This window comes from Petaurus breviceps, unplaced genomic scaffold, assembly GCF_028583685.1.
Source record: "Petaurus breviceps papuanus isolate PSGF00001 unplaced genomic scaffold, PetGlider_PUasm1.0 229, whole genome shotgun sequence".
NCBI classification, from domain to species: domain Eukaryota; kingdom Metazoa; phylum Chordata; class Mammalia; order Diprotodontia; family Petauridae; genus Petaurus; species Petaurus breviceps.
This window is the reverse complement of record NW_027185903.1, coordinates 25006864-25026169: the sequence shown is the minus strand read 5'-3', so window position 1 is coordinate 25026169 and position 19306 is coordinate 25006864. Positions and strand designations below refer to the sequence as shown.

The 19306-nt window shown below is 35.8% G+C and overlaps 1 protein-coding gene across 2 annotated transcripts in view; it reads right to left on the bottom strand.

The window, feature by feature from the left end:
- The window catches only part of IPO11 (importin 11), a 230997-nt gene that overhangs the window by 145022 nt on the left and 66669 nt on the right, over positions 1-19306 (bottom strand). For both annotated transcript variants that reach the window (XM_069096384.1, XM_069096383.1), the window contains 4 exons: positions 18235-18325; positions 12824-12871; positions 12236-12341; positions 11208-11334 (listed from right to left, as the gene is read on the bottom strand). In XM_069096384.1, coding sequence (XP_068952485.1) covers positions 11208-11334; positions 12236-12341; positions 12824-12871; positions 18235-18325 — 372 coding nt within the window. The remainder of the gene's footprint in view (positions 1-11207; positions 11335-12235; positions 12342-12823; positions 12872-18234; positions 18326-19306) is intronic.

Here is a 19306-nt window from a genome sequence, read left to right as displayed (position 1 = left end):
AACTTTGATCAGTGGCTTATGATTTCTTTTCTCTGTTTACCTTCTCATGCTTCTTGTATCTGAATGTCAAATTTTCTATTCAACTCTGGTTTTTTCAGCAAGAATGCTTGAAAGTACTCTATTCCACTGAATGACCATATTTTTCCCTGAAACATGATACTCAGTTTTGCTGGGTAGGTGATTCTTGGTTTTAATCCCAGCTCCTCTGCCCTCTGGAATATCCTTTTAGGCCCTTCGATCCTCAGTGTAGAAGAGGCCAGATTCTGTGTTATCCTGATTGTGTTTCCACAATATTCAAATTGTTTCTTCCTGGCTGCTTGTAATATTCTCTCCTTGATCTGGGAATTCCAGAACCTAGCTATAATATTCCTAGTTTTCTTTTGGGGATCTTTTTCAGGAGGTGATTGGTGGATTCTTTCACCCTCTATTTTGCCTTCTGGTTCTAAAACATCAGGGCAATTTTCCTTGAGAATTTCTTGGAGGATGATTTCTAGGTTCTTTCCCTGATCATGGCTTTCAGGTACTCCAATAATTTTTAAATTATCTCTCCTGGATCTATTTTCCATGTCAGTGGTTTTTCCCATGAGATATTTCACATTGCCCTCTATTCTTTCATTTGTTTGGATCTGTTTAATAGCATCTTGATTTCTCATAAAGTCACTAACTTCCCTTTGTTCCATTCTAAATCTGAGGGAATGATTCTCCTCATTGAGCTTTTGAGATTCTTTGTCCATCTGGCAAATTTGGCTTTTTAAGGCATTCCTCTCCTCGTTGCCTTTTTGAGACTCTTTTGCCAAGTGAGTAAGTATGTTTTTTAAGGTGTGATTTTCCTCAGTCAGGCTGTTGACTCTTATTTCGTGATTTTCTTGCATCGTTCTCATTTCTCTTTCCAATTTTTCCTCCACTTCTCTTATTTGCTTCTTAAGGTCCTCTATGGCCTGCAACCAGCTTGTACTTAGGGGGGAGGGAGGGGAATTGGAAGCACTCACTTTTGAAAAGGGATGGGATCAAAGTAGAAAATTGAACAAGTGGGAGGTGGGATAGGAGGGAGGGAAATATAGTCAGTCTTTTACAATATATCTATTATGTTATTGTTTTGCATAAGCTACACATGCACAATCTATACTGAACTGCTTATCTTCCCAGTAAGGGTGGGAGACAATGGAGGAAGGGGATGAATCTGGAATTCTAAGTTTTAAAATCAAATGTTTAAAATTATATATATATATATATATATATGTATATATATACACACACACACACATATTATTATTAATACTATTTTACATGTAAGTGGGAAATAAGATATACAGGCACTGGGGCATAGAGATCTACCATGCACTACTGGAAAAGTCTAAGGGGGTATGGGAGAAGATATGGGAGAGAGCAGATTGGAGGAGGAGATATCCTGTGGGATTGCTATTTTGGGGTGGTAGGTAGGGGAAAAACGGGGAGAAAATTTGTAACTCAAAATCTGGCGGAAATTAATGATGTAAATAAAGCAATTGAAAAATGAAAAAAAATAAGCAATAGTAGAAACACATCTGGACTCATAATCTTTAATATCATAGTGTCATAGATCTAGAGTTGGAAGGTTCTTCTAAGATTAGCTAATACAACCCTCTCGTTTTACAGGTGAAGAGGCCTATAGGACATAGGGGGAAAAATGGCAGTGAAGAAAAAAAAAGGTGGGAAGAGAAGCTAAGAAAGATGCCTGCTGGAAAGGACAGTTTTCAAAGAAATGAATAATGGATTCTGAAGAAGGGAAAGATCTTAAAAGGAAGAGGGAGAATCACAGGCATTATTACTACCCCCCCCAAAAAAAATACTGAAAAAATAGTAATAGCTACTTACTATGATGCCTATTTTCCCTCCATTTTTCTTTTTTTTAATTAATTTTTTCATCTTTATAAACTTGTTTGTTTACTTTTAGTTTACAAGATTCAGTTCCACAATTCCTTGAGTTTCAAATTTTCTCTCCCTCCTTCCCCTAATCCACCCCCCCCCATGACGGCATACAATCAAGTATAGGATCTGCAAATACTTTCACATTAGACATTAGTCAGGTTATAAAGTAAGATTGTATCACATGGAATGAACAATGGGAAAGAGAAAACAAAACCGAACAAGAAAAAGAACAGGTAGTTTGCTTCAATCTGGATTCAAACTCAGTTCTTTCTAGTTCTTTCTCTAGATGTAGACATCTCTCTCCATCATGCGTCTTTTGGGGTTGACTCCCTCCTTTTTTTCTAAGTGTTTTGTTTATTTCATAAATATTTCCCAATTACATTTTAAAAATTTAACATTCATTTTTGAGTTTTAGATTTTCTTATTCATAATCCTCTCCACACCTTGAAAAGACAAGCAATATATCAACTATACATGTGAAATCCTGCAAAATATATTTCCATATTAGCCAAATTGCCCCCCCCCACACACACACACACACACGAGTAAAAAAAAAATGTATGCTTTATTCTATAATCAGAGTTCAAAATTTCTCTCTCTGGGAATGGATAGTATTTTTCATCATAAGTCCTTTGGAATTGTCTTGGCTCACAGTCTTGATCACAGACTAGCTAAATCTTTCACAATTGATCATCTTTACAATACTGCTGTTAATGTGCCCAGTGTTCTCCTGACTTCACTTTGCATGTCTTCACATAAATAAATCTATCCAGGTTTTTCTGAGCACATCCTGTTCATCATTTCTTACAGCAAAATAGTATTTCATTATAATTGTATACCACAACTTTTTCAGCCATTCTCCAACTGATAGGCGTCTCCTCAACTTCCAACTCTTTGCCACCACAAAAAAAAAAAAAAAAGCTGCTATAAATATTTTTGTACAAATAGGTCCTTTTTCCTTTTCTTTGATCTCTTTGAAATACAGACCTATTAGTAGTATTGCTAGGTCAAAAGTCAAGCATAGTTTTATAGGGGTAAGAATTCACCATTCAACAAAAACTGCTGAGAAAACTACAAAACTACAGAAGAAAATAGGCATAGACCAACATCTCACATCATATACCAAGATAAGGTCAAACTGGATATATGATTTAGACATAAAGAGTGATATCATTAGCAAAATAAAGGAGAATAAAAAATTTTACTTCTTAGAGATAAAAAGGATCATGGGAAATACAATGGATAATTTTGATTACATGGAATTTAAAATTTTTGCACAAATTAATGCAGCCAATATTTGAAGGGAAACAGCAAAACTTTTAAAAACTTTTCTTATAAAGGCTTCCCTAATTTCTGAAATATAAAGAAAAGTGAGTCAAATTTATAAAAATGTAAGCCATTCATCAACCGATAAATGGTCAAAGGATATTACATTTTCAGGAAAAAAAGATCAATTAATAGCCATATGGGAGCAGCTAGGCGGCCCAATGAATACAGCACTTGCCCTGGAGTCAGGAAGACCTGAGTTCAAATCCAGCCTCAGACACTCAACACTTACCAGCTGTGTGACCTTAGGCAAGTCACTTAACCCCAATTACCCTGCCTTCCCTCCTCAAAAAAGAAAAAAAACTATATGAAAAACTGTTCTAAATCACTTTTGATTATACCTAGAAATGCAAATTAAAACAACCATGAGATACTACCTCACACCTATCGAAAGGCTAACACTGCAGAAAAGAAAAAGAACAAATGCTGGAGGGGATGTGGAAAAAGTAGGACACTTTCACATTGCTGATAGAGTTGTGAACTAGTCCACCATTCTGAAGAACAATTTTGAACTACTTTCCCTTCTTTACAAAATCTTTTTTAGAAAAATCCATACACAGAGGGCATCCTTGATTAAGCTTTGAAAAGGGAATATGGAAGACGATATCTTTACAGTTGAACAATCAAGTGAAATGTACTGAGAATACAAAAAAGCACTTGATTCAGCAGAGCAAAGTCAGGCCATCAGATTTTCTCCACAAAGACTTCTCCATCAATAATAAATTAATAGTAGACCTTGAAAAATGCAACAAAGAGGAATCTTTTCAGTGATACCTTAATTACTCATACCAAGTAATGAATATAGGGAGAGAAAGTGGAAAACCTACTAGAATTAAACTAGTTTAATCTTGAAACTGAACAGGAATTTTTAGGTGATAAATGTGAAACTAGGTAGCCAATCATTTAAGGGCAACTAAGTGGCTCAATAGATAGAACACTGAGCTGAAGACCTGAGTTCAAATCTGGTCTCAAACACTTAATACCTGAGTGACCCTGGGCAAATTACTTAACCCTGTTTGTATCACTTTCCTCATCTGTAAAATGAGCTGGAGAAGGAAATGGCAAACCACTCCAGTATCTTTGCTAAGAAAACCTCAAATGAGGTCATAGAGAGTCAGATATGACTGAATAACAAAAACAAAACATAAAACTGCCCCACAAAGCAAATAGAGAATTATAACATACCCAAATACCTTATGCAATTCAGAAATAATCATACAAGATTGTATTTCAACAAAGTTAAATACATTAAATCCTCAGATTAAACGTACTTTTCAGAGAGAGCTAATGATAACACTAGATCTGCATTAAATACAAATTGGCTTGATAACAATAAATCTCATTTTCCCATTTAATTCACCTAACAGAACTTTAACAATTTGAACTAAGCATTTATTTAGGAAGGTCACAGAGACCAGTTTATTGCAGTTTAAATACCTTTTGCTTCTCTCTTTTTTTTTTCATAAAGAAAGAAACCTTTCCACCCCTCCCCCCACTGCTCCAAAGAAGGGTCGTAAGAGTGTCAGGAAGTAAGCCAAAGACACAAGTGAAAAGAACCCCTAGCAGTGGGGTGGCTTCCCTCCTTCTTAACAGCTCTATAGCTGAACCTCCAGGTATGGGGGGGTAGAGAGGGGAGGGAGAGAGGGAGGAAGGAGCAAAAAGAGGCCCAAGGGATTAATAAGCAATCTTTTTCCTTGTGTCCTGCCCCCTTCCACCAAGGGAAGGGAAGCCCCAGCAGGGAGCTATTTGGTGTCATGACTGAATCAAAGTGGAGGAATCAAGGAAGAGGAAAGGAAAAGAGAAAAAGGCAGAGAAAATAAACAGAGATGGGAGAAGGTGGTCATGTTGGTGGGGCTCTTTTTGTTGGGGAAGGGGGGACAGAAATATTTTTTCTCATCATTTTTGTTAAAAATATACTATAAAAAATGCAGCTTGGGGGAGGGGGCAGACTCTCTTCCTCTCTGTGCTAAGGGTTGGGGGTCAAAACTCTCCCCTGAACATCCTGGGGAAGAAGGCAGGGAGGGGGATCACTGCCAGGATACCTCCCCAACAATCAACAATCTCCAGGCCATGTTGCTGCATCTGGGTAAAAGCAATGCATTCTCATTCTTGAGTTCCTTGAGAAAGGGAAGGAGGGAAATCTCACACTTTCTATTTAATGAACTCACATATATAATTTAGTGAATCTGAAAATAAAGCATTTTGAATGATTCCATCTAGAATTTGAAAAACTAGAATTTTATAGTATGGTGGAAACTGGGCATAGACCATTATCTAACACCATATACCAAAATCAAGTCTAAATGGGTGCATGATCTAGGTATAAAGGTTGATACTGTAAGCAATCTCCTAAAACAAGGAATAGTTTACCTATCATACTTGTGGAGAGGGAAAGACTTTATGACTAAACAAGAATTAGAGAACATTATAAAATGTAAACTGGATAATTTTGACTACATGAAATTGAAAAGTTTCTGTACAAACAAAGCTAATGTAACCAAGATTAAGAGGGAGGTGGGAAATTGGGAAAGAATCTTTACAACCTATGTCTCTGACAAAGGACTCACTGATCTAAAATATACAGAGAACTGAGTCAAATCTATAAGAATACAAGTCATTCCCCAATTGATAAATGGTCAAAGGATATGAACAGGCAGTTTTCAGAGAAAGAAATTAAAGATATCTATAAGCACAATATTCAAATTGTTTCTTCCTGGCTGCTTGTAATATTCTCTCCTTGATCTGGGAATTGCGGAACCTGGCTATAATATTCCTAGGAGTTTTCTTTTTGGGATCGGAGGTGATCGGTGGATTCTTTCAACCTCTATTTTGCCCTCTCGTTCTAAAACATCAGGGCAGTTTTCTTTGAGAACTTCCTGGAGGATGCTTTCCAGGCTCTTACTTTGGTCATGGCTCTCAGGCAGTCCAATAATTTTTAAATTATCTCTCCTGGATCTATTTTCCAGGTCAGTGGTTTTTCCCATGAGATATTTCACATTGCCTTCTATTCTTTCATTTGTTTGGATCTGTTTGACAGCATCTTGATTTCTCATAAAGTCATTAGCTTCCATTTGCTCCAATCTAATCCTGAAGCAATGATTCTCCTCAGTGAGCTTTTGAGATTCTTTTTCCATCTGGCAAATTCGACTTTTTAAGGCATTCCTCTCCTCATTGCCTTTTTGAGCCTCCTTTGCCATTTGAGTCAGTCTGTTTTTTAAGGTATTATTTTCTTCAGTCAGGCTGTTGACTCTCATTTCATAATTTTCTTGCATTGTTCTCATTTCTCTTCCCAATTTTTCCTCCACTTCTCTTATCTGCTTCTTAAGGTCCTCTATGGCCTGTAACCAGCTTGTATTTTCCTTTGAAGCTTTTGGTGCAGGAGTTCTGACTTCACTGATTTCCTCCTGTTCCATGCCTTGCTCCTTCTTATCCCCAAAATAGGAGTGTAATGTTGGAATCTTCTGTCTGCTTTGTTTCCTTTGCCTGCTCATTTTGCCACTCAATGATTTGACTTTTGGGCTTTTTGCCACAGTAGGACTCTGCCACCAGACAGGGGAGTTTTCGTCCCAAACGCTGGGGTTTTCTCAGCTGCTGGAGGTATTAGATGGATGCCCTCTCTGAGGTCTCCACACGCTCTGGCAAGCTGGACACACACTCCAGGACCTCCACCCTAGACTGCAATCCAGATCCAAGCAGGTTAAAGCAAGAGCGATTACCCCTCAGACTGGTGCTTGGTCCCCCTACACTCTGCTGGCCAGGAGTTGAAGCCGCCACATGGCGCTGGCTGGCTGTGCTGGCGTCTCAGCGGTTTCTCGCCCTGGGGGTAAAAGCCACGTACTCCCACTTACTGGGTCCCAAAGTCCAGACTGCATTGGCCTCTCACCTTGTCCTTCGCATCTGTGTATTGATAAATCTGGAAAAGGCCACAGCTGCTGCTGATCTGGAGTCCCTCTGGCTGGCGGCTGGTCAGGCCCGCCCTGGGGCTAAAGCCTCAGCGTGGTGCTGGGCTCGGCTCCCAGAGTGTTGCGCTGGCCGATTCCTGCCGGCCTGCCGGGCTGTTCTCAGCGGGAGGTTGGCTTCTCTGTGTCATTTTGTGGGTTCTGCAGCTCCAAAGTTTGTTTAGAGTCCCCTTTTTACATGGATTGGGGAGGGTGGAAGCCAGAGCCGCAGGAGGGTTGTGCTTCTACTCCGCCATCTTGGCTCCGCCCCCATGAAGTTTTGATATGTAAAAGATTATTGTAATTAAGAACTAATTTTAATCCCTAGATACAGAATAGGAAAATTCCCCCCAAAATATAATTTAAATGTCAATGTGACATACAGTAAACATTATTTTTTAAGATAAAAATGATAATGACATTGAAAGTGGATTAATGAAGTAACAATTTTTTTTAAATATTGTTTTTGATGCTTCTCCCTGGAAGTTGCTATACTATCAACCTGATTCAGATAATAAATCAATATTTCATTTTATTCTCACAATTTATCTCAATTTTAGAGAACACAAAACTGAAACTAAGAGTGACTGCACAGCTCAGTAAACTCGAGCATGAACTCAGGTCTTTTTGATTCCAGGTCCAGAGCTCTATCCACTGCCGGCTAGCTGTCATTTTACAAAATGCTAAACTATTTTTAACAAATCATCTTGGAAGAATTAAGGTGAGAAAATGAAACAAACCTAGATTCTCATAGCACTTTCAAAGTTTCTATGTTTAAAAAATCAAGAAGGAGGGGCGGCTAGGTGGCACAGTGAATAGAGCACCAGCTGGAGTCAGGAGGATCTCAGTTCAAATACAACCTCAGACACTTACCACTTACTAGCTGTGTGACCTTGGGCAAGTCACTTAACCTCAACTGCCCTGCCTTCCCCCCTCCAAAAAGAAAAAAAAAATCAAGAAAGATAGAACTCTGGTGCCTCCTCAAGGCGAACTATACTATCCCATTAAGCAACTGGCAAAGAGGTGATGAGGTAATTTTTAGCTACAACAAGTTCATAAAGGGTGCCTCAAGCAAAAAGGAACTGCAATTAGCATGGCTGAAAGGAATATCTGAAAGACAAAATCAGATATGTAATGTAAATAACAAATAAGACGTTCATAGTCAACTCAATTGTCTAACTGAAAAGTTAATAGTACTATAAACAATCTAAAACAAAGAGAAAAAGTGCTTTGTCTCTGAAGTGCATCTTAAGACCACCAACATAATGTCTTTAATTGGTTCCATAAAAATATGACTAAGTGAAATGGAAGAGGGATATTGTCACAAGAGCAATGTTATAAATGGAAAAGGGAGAAGACCTTTGGGAAGGGCTGGTATAAACCGAGGGAAAAGTACAAGAGTTATCCTAGGATAAATTCTATAAAAAAGAATACACTCTTGTCACAGAACTGGACAAAGGATAATATTAGTAATGCTAAACCAGCACCCAATAATTGGATTTACTGTGATGCCAAATTATTTCAGTTTTAAGGAAATTTATGGTTATGACATATTAACAATGCTATTGTAAAACTGCACTGATCAGAGTAACTTTACCAATATATGGTTTATCATCCTGGCTGTGTTTCTGTATAGCCAATATAAAAATTTTACATTTTTGGGGGTTCACATAAACTGGTGAAAGGGGGAAGGAACCAAAAACTGTGTGAAAAGAAAAAGAAAGAAACATAAAGAATAATACAACAAAATGGATAAACTACACACTGCTAATTCAGAGCTGACTATGTAAAATATTCAAGGTACCAAAATCATAGCATATTTTAAAAGCTAGAAGAGAATTATGAATCTGCTAAAAACTGTAACAATTTTATAAAGTGATACTGAATGAAATTAAATGAAATAGACAAAAGATTTTTCTTTCATAGAAAGCATTCATTAAATAGCAATAATCACATAATTATCCTATGGTTAACATGGAGAAATAGAACTCTGACAGCCAATGAAAAAAATTCAAAGAACAGAAAAAGTCAAGCAATAGAATGGGGAATATTAAGTACTTACAAATACATCATAAGTATTCATAATATACATTTTGCAGGTTACAAGTCCTGTAACAGGGCATAATCTGAGGAACAAAAAAATAGCAACTGGGACAGGTATGAATTACACTAAAATGAAAAGATTTTAAAAAGTGAACCCGAAAAGGGAAGGAAACAATTAAAGTCAAGCTATAAGCATCAAAATAGAAAAAATATATAAAATTAGCAACATTCAAAAGTAAGGGTTAAGAGGGGCAGCTAGGTGGCACAGTAATAGAGCACTGGCCCTGGAGTCAGGAAGACCTGAGTTCAAATCCATCCTCAGACACTTAACACAAAACTAGCCATATGACCTTGGGCAAGTCACCTTCCCCTCTCCAAACAGCAAATAAAATAAAATGAGGGTGAAGCTTATACTAAGAGAAATAAAAATGTTAAAAAGACAAATACTCAACTTCTTTTGAAAACCTGTCAACTACATCTATCTATATATAAATATCAACTAAAAGGTTTTTTTAAAGTTAACTGTTTAAGAGTCTTTTATTTCCTTGTGGATATCAATTCACCCTATTTAACCCTATCCTTTTTTGGAAAAAATGAAGGCTGAAGTGATGATCTTAGTTAGGGCTCCTATTTCTACACTGCCATCCTGTTGGTCACCCAGGATTACAACCTCAGGGGCATCCAATCAATTGCCAAGGTTCGAAGATTCTGCCTCTACAACATTTCTCACAGCCATCTCATTCTTTACAGGTAAAGACACCACTCTATTTCAGGCTCTCATGACCTCTCACCTGAATTACTGGAGAAGCCTCCCACTTTGGCCTCTGCACTTCTAGTCTGTTCCCCTAAATCTGGCCTCCACACAGCTACCCAACTGACATTCTTAAAGCAAAGACTTACCCATGTCATACCAATGCTCGAGAAGGTCCAGTAGCTCGCTCTGGACTATAGGACAAAATGCAAATTCCTCTGTTTGCCTTTTCTACACCTTAGCAATCTCAAAGGATTACTGAATACTGAGTTCCTTCCTAAGACTGTGTTTAGGCCAAATTGGTCTCCCTGTCACTTGCTCTCAATTCACAACATTCCATCTCCAGTTCACCTGTAAAATCCATTCCCTTTGTCAGAAAACCATTCCCTCCTTACCATACCTCACAGGAACCTCAGTTTCTTTCAAAGTTCAGCTTGTGTCACCTTCTATAAGAAGACAGCCCTGATCCAGAAAGAGTCTCAAATCTTTGAGAATAGGAATTATTTCGTTTTTTGTCTTTGTATCCTAGGCACCTAGCAGGCCCTTAATAAATGCTTGTTGACAGACCAATATATTTCTTGCAGTTGTTAATGGCCTCTACTGAGAAAATAATTTTGATACATTTGTATTTAATTTTCTACATACAAGTTGTTTCCTTAATATGAAGCAAGTTCTTTGAGAAATGAAGGCAGTGTAACATTGGTATTTGCAACCATAGCACTTAGCATAGCACCTAACACGTTAGGTGCTTAATAAATGCTTGCTAAATAAATAAATACTGTTTTATTGAATACACACACATAGCCCTGCTTCACAAGAGATTCTCAACCATTAAGTAAAATAAAGGAATAACTTACTTCACCCCATGAATATGTTCTTAAACCTGTGTACAAGTATAATTACATATTAAAAGTCAAAGAAAATTTTATCATCTAAAGGGAAATTATGTGAAACCTATAACAATTTTTAAAATTAAATTCTAACAATATTCAATGATTTTTTAAAATCAGGTTAGTATAGAAGAAGATATTTCAAAATTAATGAAATTTTCACTGAATACCACATATCACTATTCATCAATTAGATGAGAATGCATTTATGAAGGACGTACACCTATGTTTAAGGAGAATTGTATAAAACAAATATATGAAATTGGTTTAAAATTTTTTCTCATATGTAAAGTAGATAAATAAAACAGCAAAGAAATATTAATAAAAACAAAGATGTTTATGTATACTTACAACTAAATCTTGGTCTTGAAGCAAACTACAAATTGCCTCATATAACATGGGTCTTAAGTCAGACTTGAATTTCACAGAAACCCACTGTCCAATTAGCCAAATCACCCTGCGTCGCAATGGTTTATACCTAAAAGATGAGGCCAACAGTTTACTGTTAAGTGAAATCATCATGGCATTTTAAAAAATTTATTAATATGTTTTGGTTTTATATTATGAACATTTACAGATTACTATCAGTTTGTGAGAGGTCTCTTACAACAAAATAAAACAGTCAAGTAAAACTTATACAGTGACCTCATCTGAAAGTGCTTGCAATATTAACATTTCACATCAGTGGTACCACCCCACTACTACAACAACCACTTCATTTATAAACGAAATCTATTTTATTTCCTTCTCACTCTCCATCATTGAAAAAAAAAATTTCTTATAACAATTTCTTAGTTTTTAAAGTAAGATAGCAAATTTCAGTAAAATGAAAACTAGACTATGAGTCAAGAGACCTGGGTTCTATTCTTGTTCTAATCACTTGTTGTGTGACCACAGACAAATAATTTTATCAGCCTGGGCCTTAGTTTGGAAGAAATTAGGGTATTTGCCGTAGAGATCTGCTTCAATTTCTGCATGTCAACTAATTTGTAAAGTTTGGATTTTTAAAAATTATTTGTTGCATTAGAATAAGACTGCATGCTGTGTTTAGTCAAAAGAGTCACAAGTTTGGAAACAGGCCTGAATTCAGGTACTGTCTACTACGTCCCTTACTAGTTCTTCGACCTGGAGTAACTCATCTAACAGCTCTTCATTGTTCTTCATAAGCAAAAAAAGAAGAAAGTCTAACATAATTAGAAGAAAATGTCTGATAAAAGTCAAAGCTATATATAAATGTTAATCATTATTACTGTTGTCTCATAAACAGTGACTTCCTATCAATAGGCGATGATTTCATAACTCATTCTAAAGTTACATACACTAACTGACATTTATGCATGCGTATAATTATATAGGAAATCTTTCTGGAAAACACTTACCTATCATGAGTAACTCTTAATTCTGGCAGCAACTGGTTTTTAAACCACTGATCAAAATCCACACTGTCAAATAACTCATAAGCAGCCAATCCAACTGCATTATAGACTACGAAGAAGAAAATCAGAAATTTCAATCCTGTACTTTAACAAAGCTTAATTTATTGATTACAATTATCAAATAAGATTCCCCCAATGGAAAACTTTCTTGTAAAGAGTAGTCAATGTAATGTAACTAGGGGTAAAATAAGATTTTCAAGATGTCTCATCATCCATATATTATTTTTACTAATTACCAACTGTTTCTTTCACATAAGAGAATACTATATAAAACTGTCTCTAATTTTAAAAAAAAATTAAAAATTACTAATGCATAATTACTCTCAAAAAGTAGAAAATTTATTTTAACAAATTAAAAATCAGATAAACAATTTCATTTAAGACAATTTTTTCAAAGAACCTTTTTATCCAAGTTTCTTTAATACTTTGAAAGAAGGGAGAGAACTTTTTTTCTCATATCAACATTTAAGTTACCTTATTGAAATAATAAAAAGCAGTAAATGTTACTAAATATATCAAGTTTTAACATACCAGCATCTTTGATCAGAATTCCACTGGTATTTTCCACACTGGTTGGTCCTAAAATAAATAAGTAAAGGTAAATAAACTAGCTACTCTAACAAAATAATTTCAATTTGAATCAAATAATACAATACTGGGAATTCTTACACATACAAATACAGCTCAGAGTTTGATATCCACTATCTCAGAGAGATAAAGAAAGATTGTATAATAGAATAGAAAATAAATTATTAAAATTTACTATGAGAAGATTAAGATTGGTTCTGTATCATTTTCTTATTGATTCTACTTACAATTAATTCCTTTTGTCTTATAACTGCCTAGGTCATGGTTCTCTGTCTCTCAACTTGGTCCAGAATTCAGTTGGCCAATCATGGGTTAAATTTAAAAACCCAGCTCTCCTGCTAATCACTGATCTAAAGTTAGATAAACCTTAATTAAGGGATTCATGTGAACACACGGGAATAGGGTCTAATATTTTTATAACACCAAGCTGTCCTTCATGTCTGGTTTGCTATATAAGAAGTCTGGGCCACTATCTTATACCTGGACTCAAATAATGAGCACTTCTTAGTCTCAGAAGAGAAGGAGGGGTCATTGCTAGCCCCCATTAACAAACTCCCAACCAATCATGCTGTTCACTGAGCCTCAGCTCCATAACCATGTTGCCTGCAACCCTATGGTGTCATCTACTCTGTTCTGTTCTTTGTTCTATAATTTATAAATATAAACCTATAAAAGGGGAGCTGTCTGTCTCAGGGTCTTTGGCATCAATGGAGGCAAACCATTAACCCTTTTATTGGCAGGCAGCATGCACCTACTAATAAATGTTATTTTGCTCACAGAATCACCTCAGTTTAACTTCTAATTAAAATCACCTATAACAACTAATGGAGAATAGGGTATGAAGAAATATGGAAAATTCAAAAAAATGTAGATTTTTTATAGGGTATTTTCAAACTTACAATTGAATATGGGAATGTGATATTCTAGGACTTCACTTGAAACCAAATAATGAAGTAATACTAATAAGAACTTAAGGACCTGACTTTTGCACAGCTTCTCTTCTGCTACCTAGATTAATGAGTGCAAACTAGTGCCAGACTGAAAGAGCATCATAGTGATACAGTCAATAAGTATTTATGAAGCACGTACTATATATATATAAGCAAAATGGATTTTTGTTAATATTTCTTAGAGTTCAGTTTCCCAGGATCCATGGTCATAACAATTTTTTGTTCCCAGGTATTTCACATAGAGCCCTGGCCCAGAGCCTGATGGCACTGAGTCAGTTAGGTACGGGGTCATGTAGGCTCTCACACCTTTTGGCTCTAAGTCAATCAGGTGCTCAGTCACATAGGTTTTTCACTATTTTTGGCACTGAGCCAAGCAGCTGCTGAGTCTTAGCTCAAAAACTGTATATACTCTGAGAAACTGATATTTTGCCTGGGGCTTACTCATGGGAAGAATGCTTTGCCCGAGGTAGTCTTTATTTCCCAAATGAGAGTCTGCATAGCCTTTGTAAAGGGCTCCCCTCTGCCCCTTTCCAGCTTTGTGAACCCAGATGTTGGCACTCTCTCAGTCTGGTGATGCATGTAAATAGTTCTATTACTGGGTTAAGATAGCTCAAGCCCTGTCTATTGGATTACTAATTGATTTTCTCCACTTTCAGGGTGAAGACCTTTACCCTGAACTAGTAGATGATATTAGTCTTTCTTGGATACTCACTCCTTTACCTTTACCTTCTACTTATATATCTTTCTGCATTGTTTAGTTAAAGCAAGATTACTAACCCCTTTGAAGTTGTCTTTTTTTTTTTTTTGGAGGGGGGAAAGGCGGCAATTGGGGTTAAGTGACTTGTCCAAGTCACTTAGTAAGTGTGCCCGGTGTCTAAGGCTGGGGTTGAACTCCGGTCCTCCTGACTCCAGGGCCGGTGCTCTATTCACTGTGCCACCTAGCCATCTTTCCTTTATAAAGCAGATCAAGAACCTGTGCTAGCAGCTCTCTGGTGTGCTAGCATAAATGGGTATATAGCCAAATGCTAAGGACCGGGAACACAAAAAAAAATGGAGCCCCTGCCCTCAAGGAGCTCACATTCTAGTGAACAAAATCAAGGAAAATATAGCATAAAGAGAAATTAATACAGAGGGAAAGAACTAGGGGGCAGGGAAGAGATGGGGAGATGAGGGAAAAGGAGAAGGGGATGAGTCACAGGATACAATAGGAAAAGGGCTCCTACATAAGGTGGGATTTGAGCTCAATCCTGAAGAATGCCAGAGAAGCTAGGCGATAGCAACAAGGCAAAGCATTCCAGACATGGGAGAGAGAGTGTGGGACTAGAAAGACAGCAAGAAGCCAGTAATACTCAATCATATGTTATGTAGAGGACAGTAAAATATAAGAAGACTGTAAAGATAGGAAGAGGCCAGGTTGTGAAAGGCTTTAAATGTCAGAGAGGATATTCAATTCAATCCTGAAGGTAACAAGAAACAACTAAAATTGTGCGAGGATGGAGGTGAGGAGAACATATAATATAGATCATTCGGATATTTCAGGAAAATTACTTTGGCAGCTGTGTAGAGGATGGATTTGAATGGGAAGAGCCTTGAGGCAGAGAAGCCAATTAATTGAAAGGTTATTACAATAGTCTAGGCATGAAGTGATAAAGATTTTCACTTTAAAGAAAGTGGGGACTTTCTAAAAGTGAAGAGAGATAGATAAAAGATTAGATAAAAGATAAAAGACTAAAGAAAGATAAAGAAAGATGGGGACTTATATGAGAGATGTGAAGGCAGAAATTACAAGACTTGGAAACAGTATGTGATATATAGAAAATCATACACAGTGCCTATTCAGATCTTTGCTGGAATGGTATAAAACAGATAAACAGGGTTATTTCTAAAATGAGTAGAGAATGGACTACTAGCTCCAAAGTAAAATGGGCATCAAAAAAAAGGTGAAGTAGGTAATGTCTGGAAAGTAGATAAACTATACATTAGTTTACACACACAAACAGAATCATCTATTTAAAGAAGCCTTTCCAGAAACATCTCTAATATGAGATGTTTTGAAGAATAAGGATGCTTTGAAGAAATTCTTATTTTGAAATACATTAGTCCTTAGTAGTCTGTTAGAAAAAAGTCCATCTATAAAGGAATATAACTGAACATAAAGGAATATAACTGAAAATTTTAAAAATTCAACATTAAAAAACAATAATAAAAAAGTACACAAATAAAAATAATAATGCTGTGATAAATACACACAGAAGGAATGGTCACCTGAGTGGAGGAAAGGAAAATAAGAATTTGGTACTTCCTTCAGTAGAGATGAGATTTGCCAACTAGATAATATGACTAACCTATGGACACAGTACTATATTTATTTGGTAGAGATAGATTAAAAATCAGGTTGAGAAAGTCCAATAAAAACAATCCTTTCAATTCATATAATTCCCTCTATGTTAATTCATTATTATCCAAACAACCTTCAGCTCTAAATATTACTTTCAAAGTGCATTCTTTTATTATCATAAACCAGCTTTCCTAGGTCCTGACCATGTTGACCACCAATAACCCTAGAATATGAAACCTGACAGATTAACATCTGAAAATGTGATAAACCTATCAGTACAGAACAACCAATAAAATGAAATGGTGAGTTAGTCTCAACTTTCTAAGAGATTCCCTAATAAAGTGTAAACTATATAAGGGATAAACTGAAACAGTGTGTGATGTGAAGGAAGCTGAAATAATTAAAACAGTAATTAGGCAAAATAACTCATCAAATCTGACAGTTAAGATTAGGCCTCAATGATCTTCCTTGTGGATAAACAAGAGTTGACTATGCATAAGAAGTTTAATCCACGAACACTGCATATACTAAATGTTTGAAAAACAAAAAAGGAAACTTAAAGAATGCACATTTCTTATTTTAAAATTACTTGAAAAAAAATTTAAAAAGAAAAAAATAATAAAAATAAATTAATTAATTAAAAAAAAAAAGAGCGGCTAGGTGGCGCAGTGAGTAGAGTGCTGGCCCTGGAGTCAGGAGGACCTGAGTTCGGATCTGGCCTCAGACATTTAATGCACACAAACAAAAAACCTAGCCATGTGACTTTGGGCAAGTTACTTCAACCCAATTGACCTCCAAAAAGCAAAAAGAAAAAAATTACTTGAAAATATCAAAAGGTGGAAGGAAATGACATGTCATGCGCTACAGGAGATAGACTGAGCAAATACGAGGGAAAAAAAGCAAGGTGATTTCAGCAAACAGTGAGATGTCTAGTTACCCAAGTATATGATTTTTAGCAAAGGTACAAATCCTTACAGAATCTTACTAATGACATTCATCAAGCTATATAACATTCACAGCAAAACATGATAACAAATGGAATTTCAAAGATCTGGTACTGATGGGAGAAAAGCCTATGCTAAAAAAAAAAGTGAAATGAACAGTTCTTGGAAAAAGAAACTGGGAAAACCACAGGAAAATAAGAGAAAGGCAAAAAGGAAATAAGCAAAGATGGTAGAGAAGGGAGAGAAATAAATACCAAAGATGAATGAATAAGAAGAGAAAAAGCAAATTCTCTACAGTATCCTGGATACTTATCAAAAAGCTATAATGAACAAGTGGCCAGATATCCTACTACAGAACAACTCTTGGCAGACAAATAGCAGTTTTTCACTTATAATATTTAAACATGCCATACTCTATATGAAAAAATATTTTTTGCATCGTAATGTAATAAAGTATTTCAGCTAAGAGACAACTTTATGAATAGCCAGCCATAATAAAAGTAAGTATGGATTGGCATGAAGCTATTTAACAACTCAATGGGTAAACATACACAAGCAGGGAGAGAAAGGAGCACACAAGCAAAGTAAGCTTGTTTCTATGACCCATTAAACAGACAATTCCTTTACATGGCTCCCCACCCTCAAGAACCATCTGAATCTAGAGGTGTTTTGTTTTTTTTGTTTTGGGGGGTTTTTTTTTGGCTTTTTGGAGGGCAATTGGGGTTAAGTGACTTGCCCAAGGTCACACAGCTAGTTTTTGTGTTAAGTGTCTCAGTCCGGATTTGAATTCAGGTCCTTCTGACTCCAGGGCCAGTGCTCTATTCACTGCACCACCTAGCCTCCCCAGAACCTAGAGGTAAAAGCACCCACTTTTTTGTACCTGCCCCAAAGAAGACACAGTGTGCCAATTTTCACCACCCACTTATAATTTTAAAACTATCCTGTATATTTAGGATCATGTGGAAGAAAAGAAAGAAACAACAAATATTAAATTTCATTCATTTTATATCAATAAGCCTTAAAAAATTAAATTAAAAAATATGCTTTCAAAACAGAAATCAAGTGGCCCTAATGCAGTGGATTAATATGAACTGAAAATGTAAAATAATATAAAAATCTTACCTTGCAGTGTCTGTACCATTTCTAAAAGTATAGGCGTAAGAGTCTGATTATATTCATGGAATATGTCTATAAATAGCACTTCAGTGCAAGGCTGGAAGAGGGAAAAAAAAACAGATAATCTGTAATAAAAACAATTCTCTAATAGTTAACAATTATAAAACCATATTGGTAAATACATATCTAGGGGCGGCTAGGTGGTGCAGTGAATAGAGCACTGGCCCTGGAGTCAGAAGGACCTGAGTTCAAATGTGATCTCAGACACTTGACACACTTACTAGCCATATGACCATGGGCAAGTCACTTAACTCCAACTGCCCTGCCTTCCTCCCTCCCCCCCCAAAAAAATACATATCTAAAGGAACCAACATTTATATTTTTAAAAAATTAATTGTCTGAAAATTATTTAATACTTCATTGGCAAAATCTAATTATACAAAGATAAACTTTGAAATATAAAAGAATTATCTTATAATAAACAACAGTTATATGTAGCAATGAACACTTACATTTTTAAAAGTAAATGTTTAAAAACTGTTTTAATACTTGGTTTGCAAAAGCAAATATTTGTGCAAAGACAAATTTGGACATATACGAGATATATAACAGCAGTTACATGGCTTATAAATAATACGTATTTCACTATATATTACTACAAAATGATTAAAATCCTTGAGTTAAACCACACAAAAAATTACATTGCAATTTTGCCAAACTATTCTTCAAACATCAGAGATTTCATGGATATGATTCAAGTCATTTTAATTTGAAGCTTCAATATCATAAATTACTAATACAGAGCAAGAAATAAACACATTTTCAAACTTAAAATCAGAGAATAATGAAAATGCTAATGATTCATTATACTGTTTTAAGATTTATTAAAGCACTCTCCTCACAATAATTTTGTTATATAGGTGGTGCCAATAATATTATACAGAATTTGACAGGAAAAAAACTGAGGCTCAAAAAATGAAGTGATTTATTTGTCCAAGTTAGACTCCTAGTAAGTAATGAGGCTAGGATACAAATTCCAATTCTCTACTGAGTCAAAGATTAATGTTCTTTTCCCTTA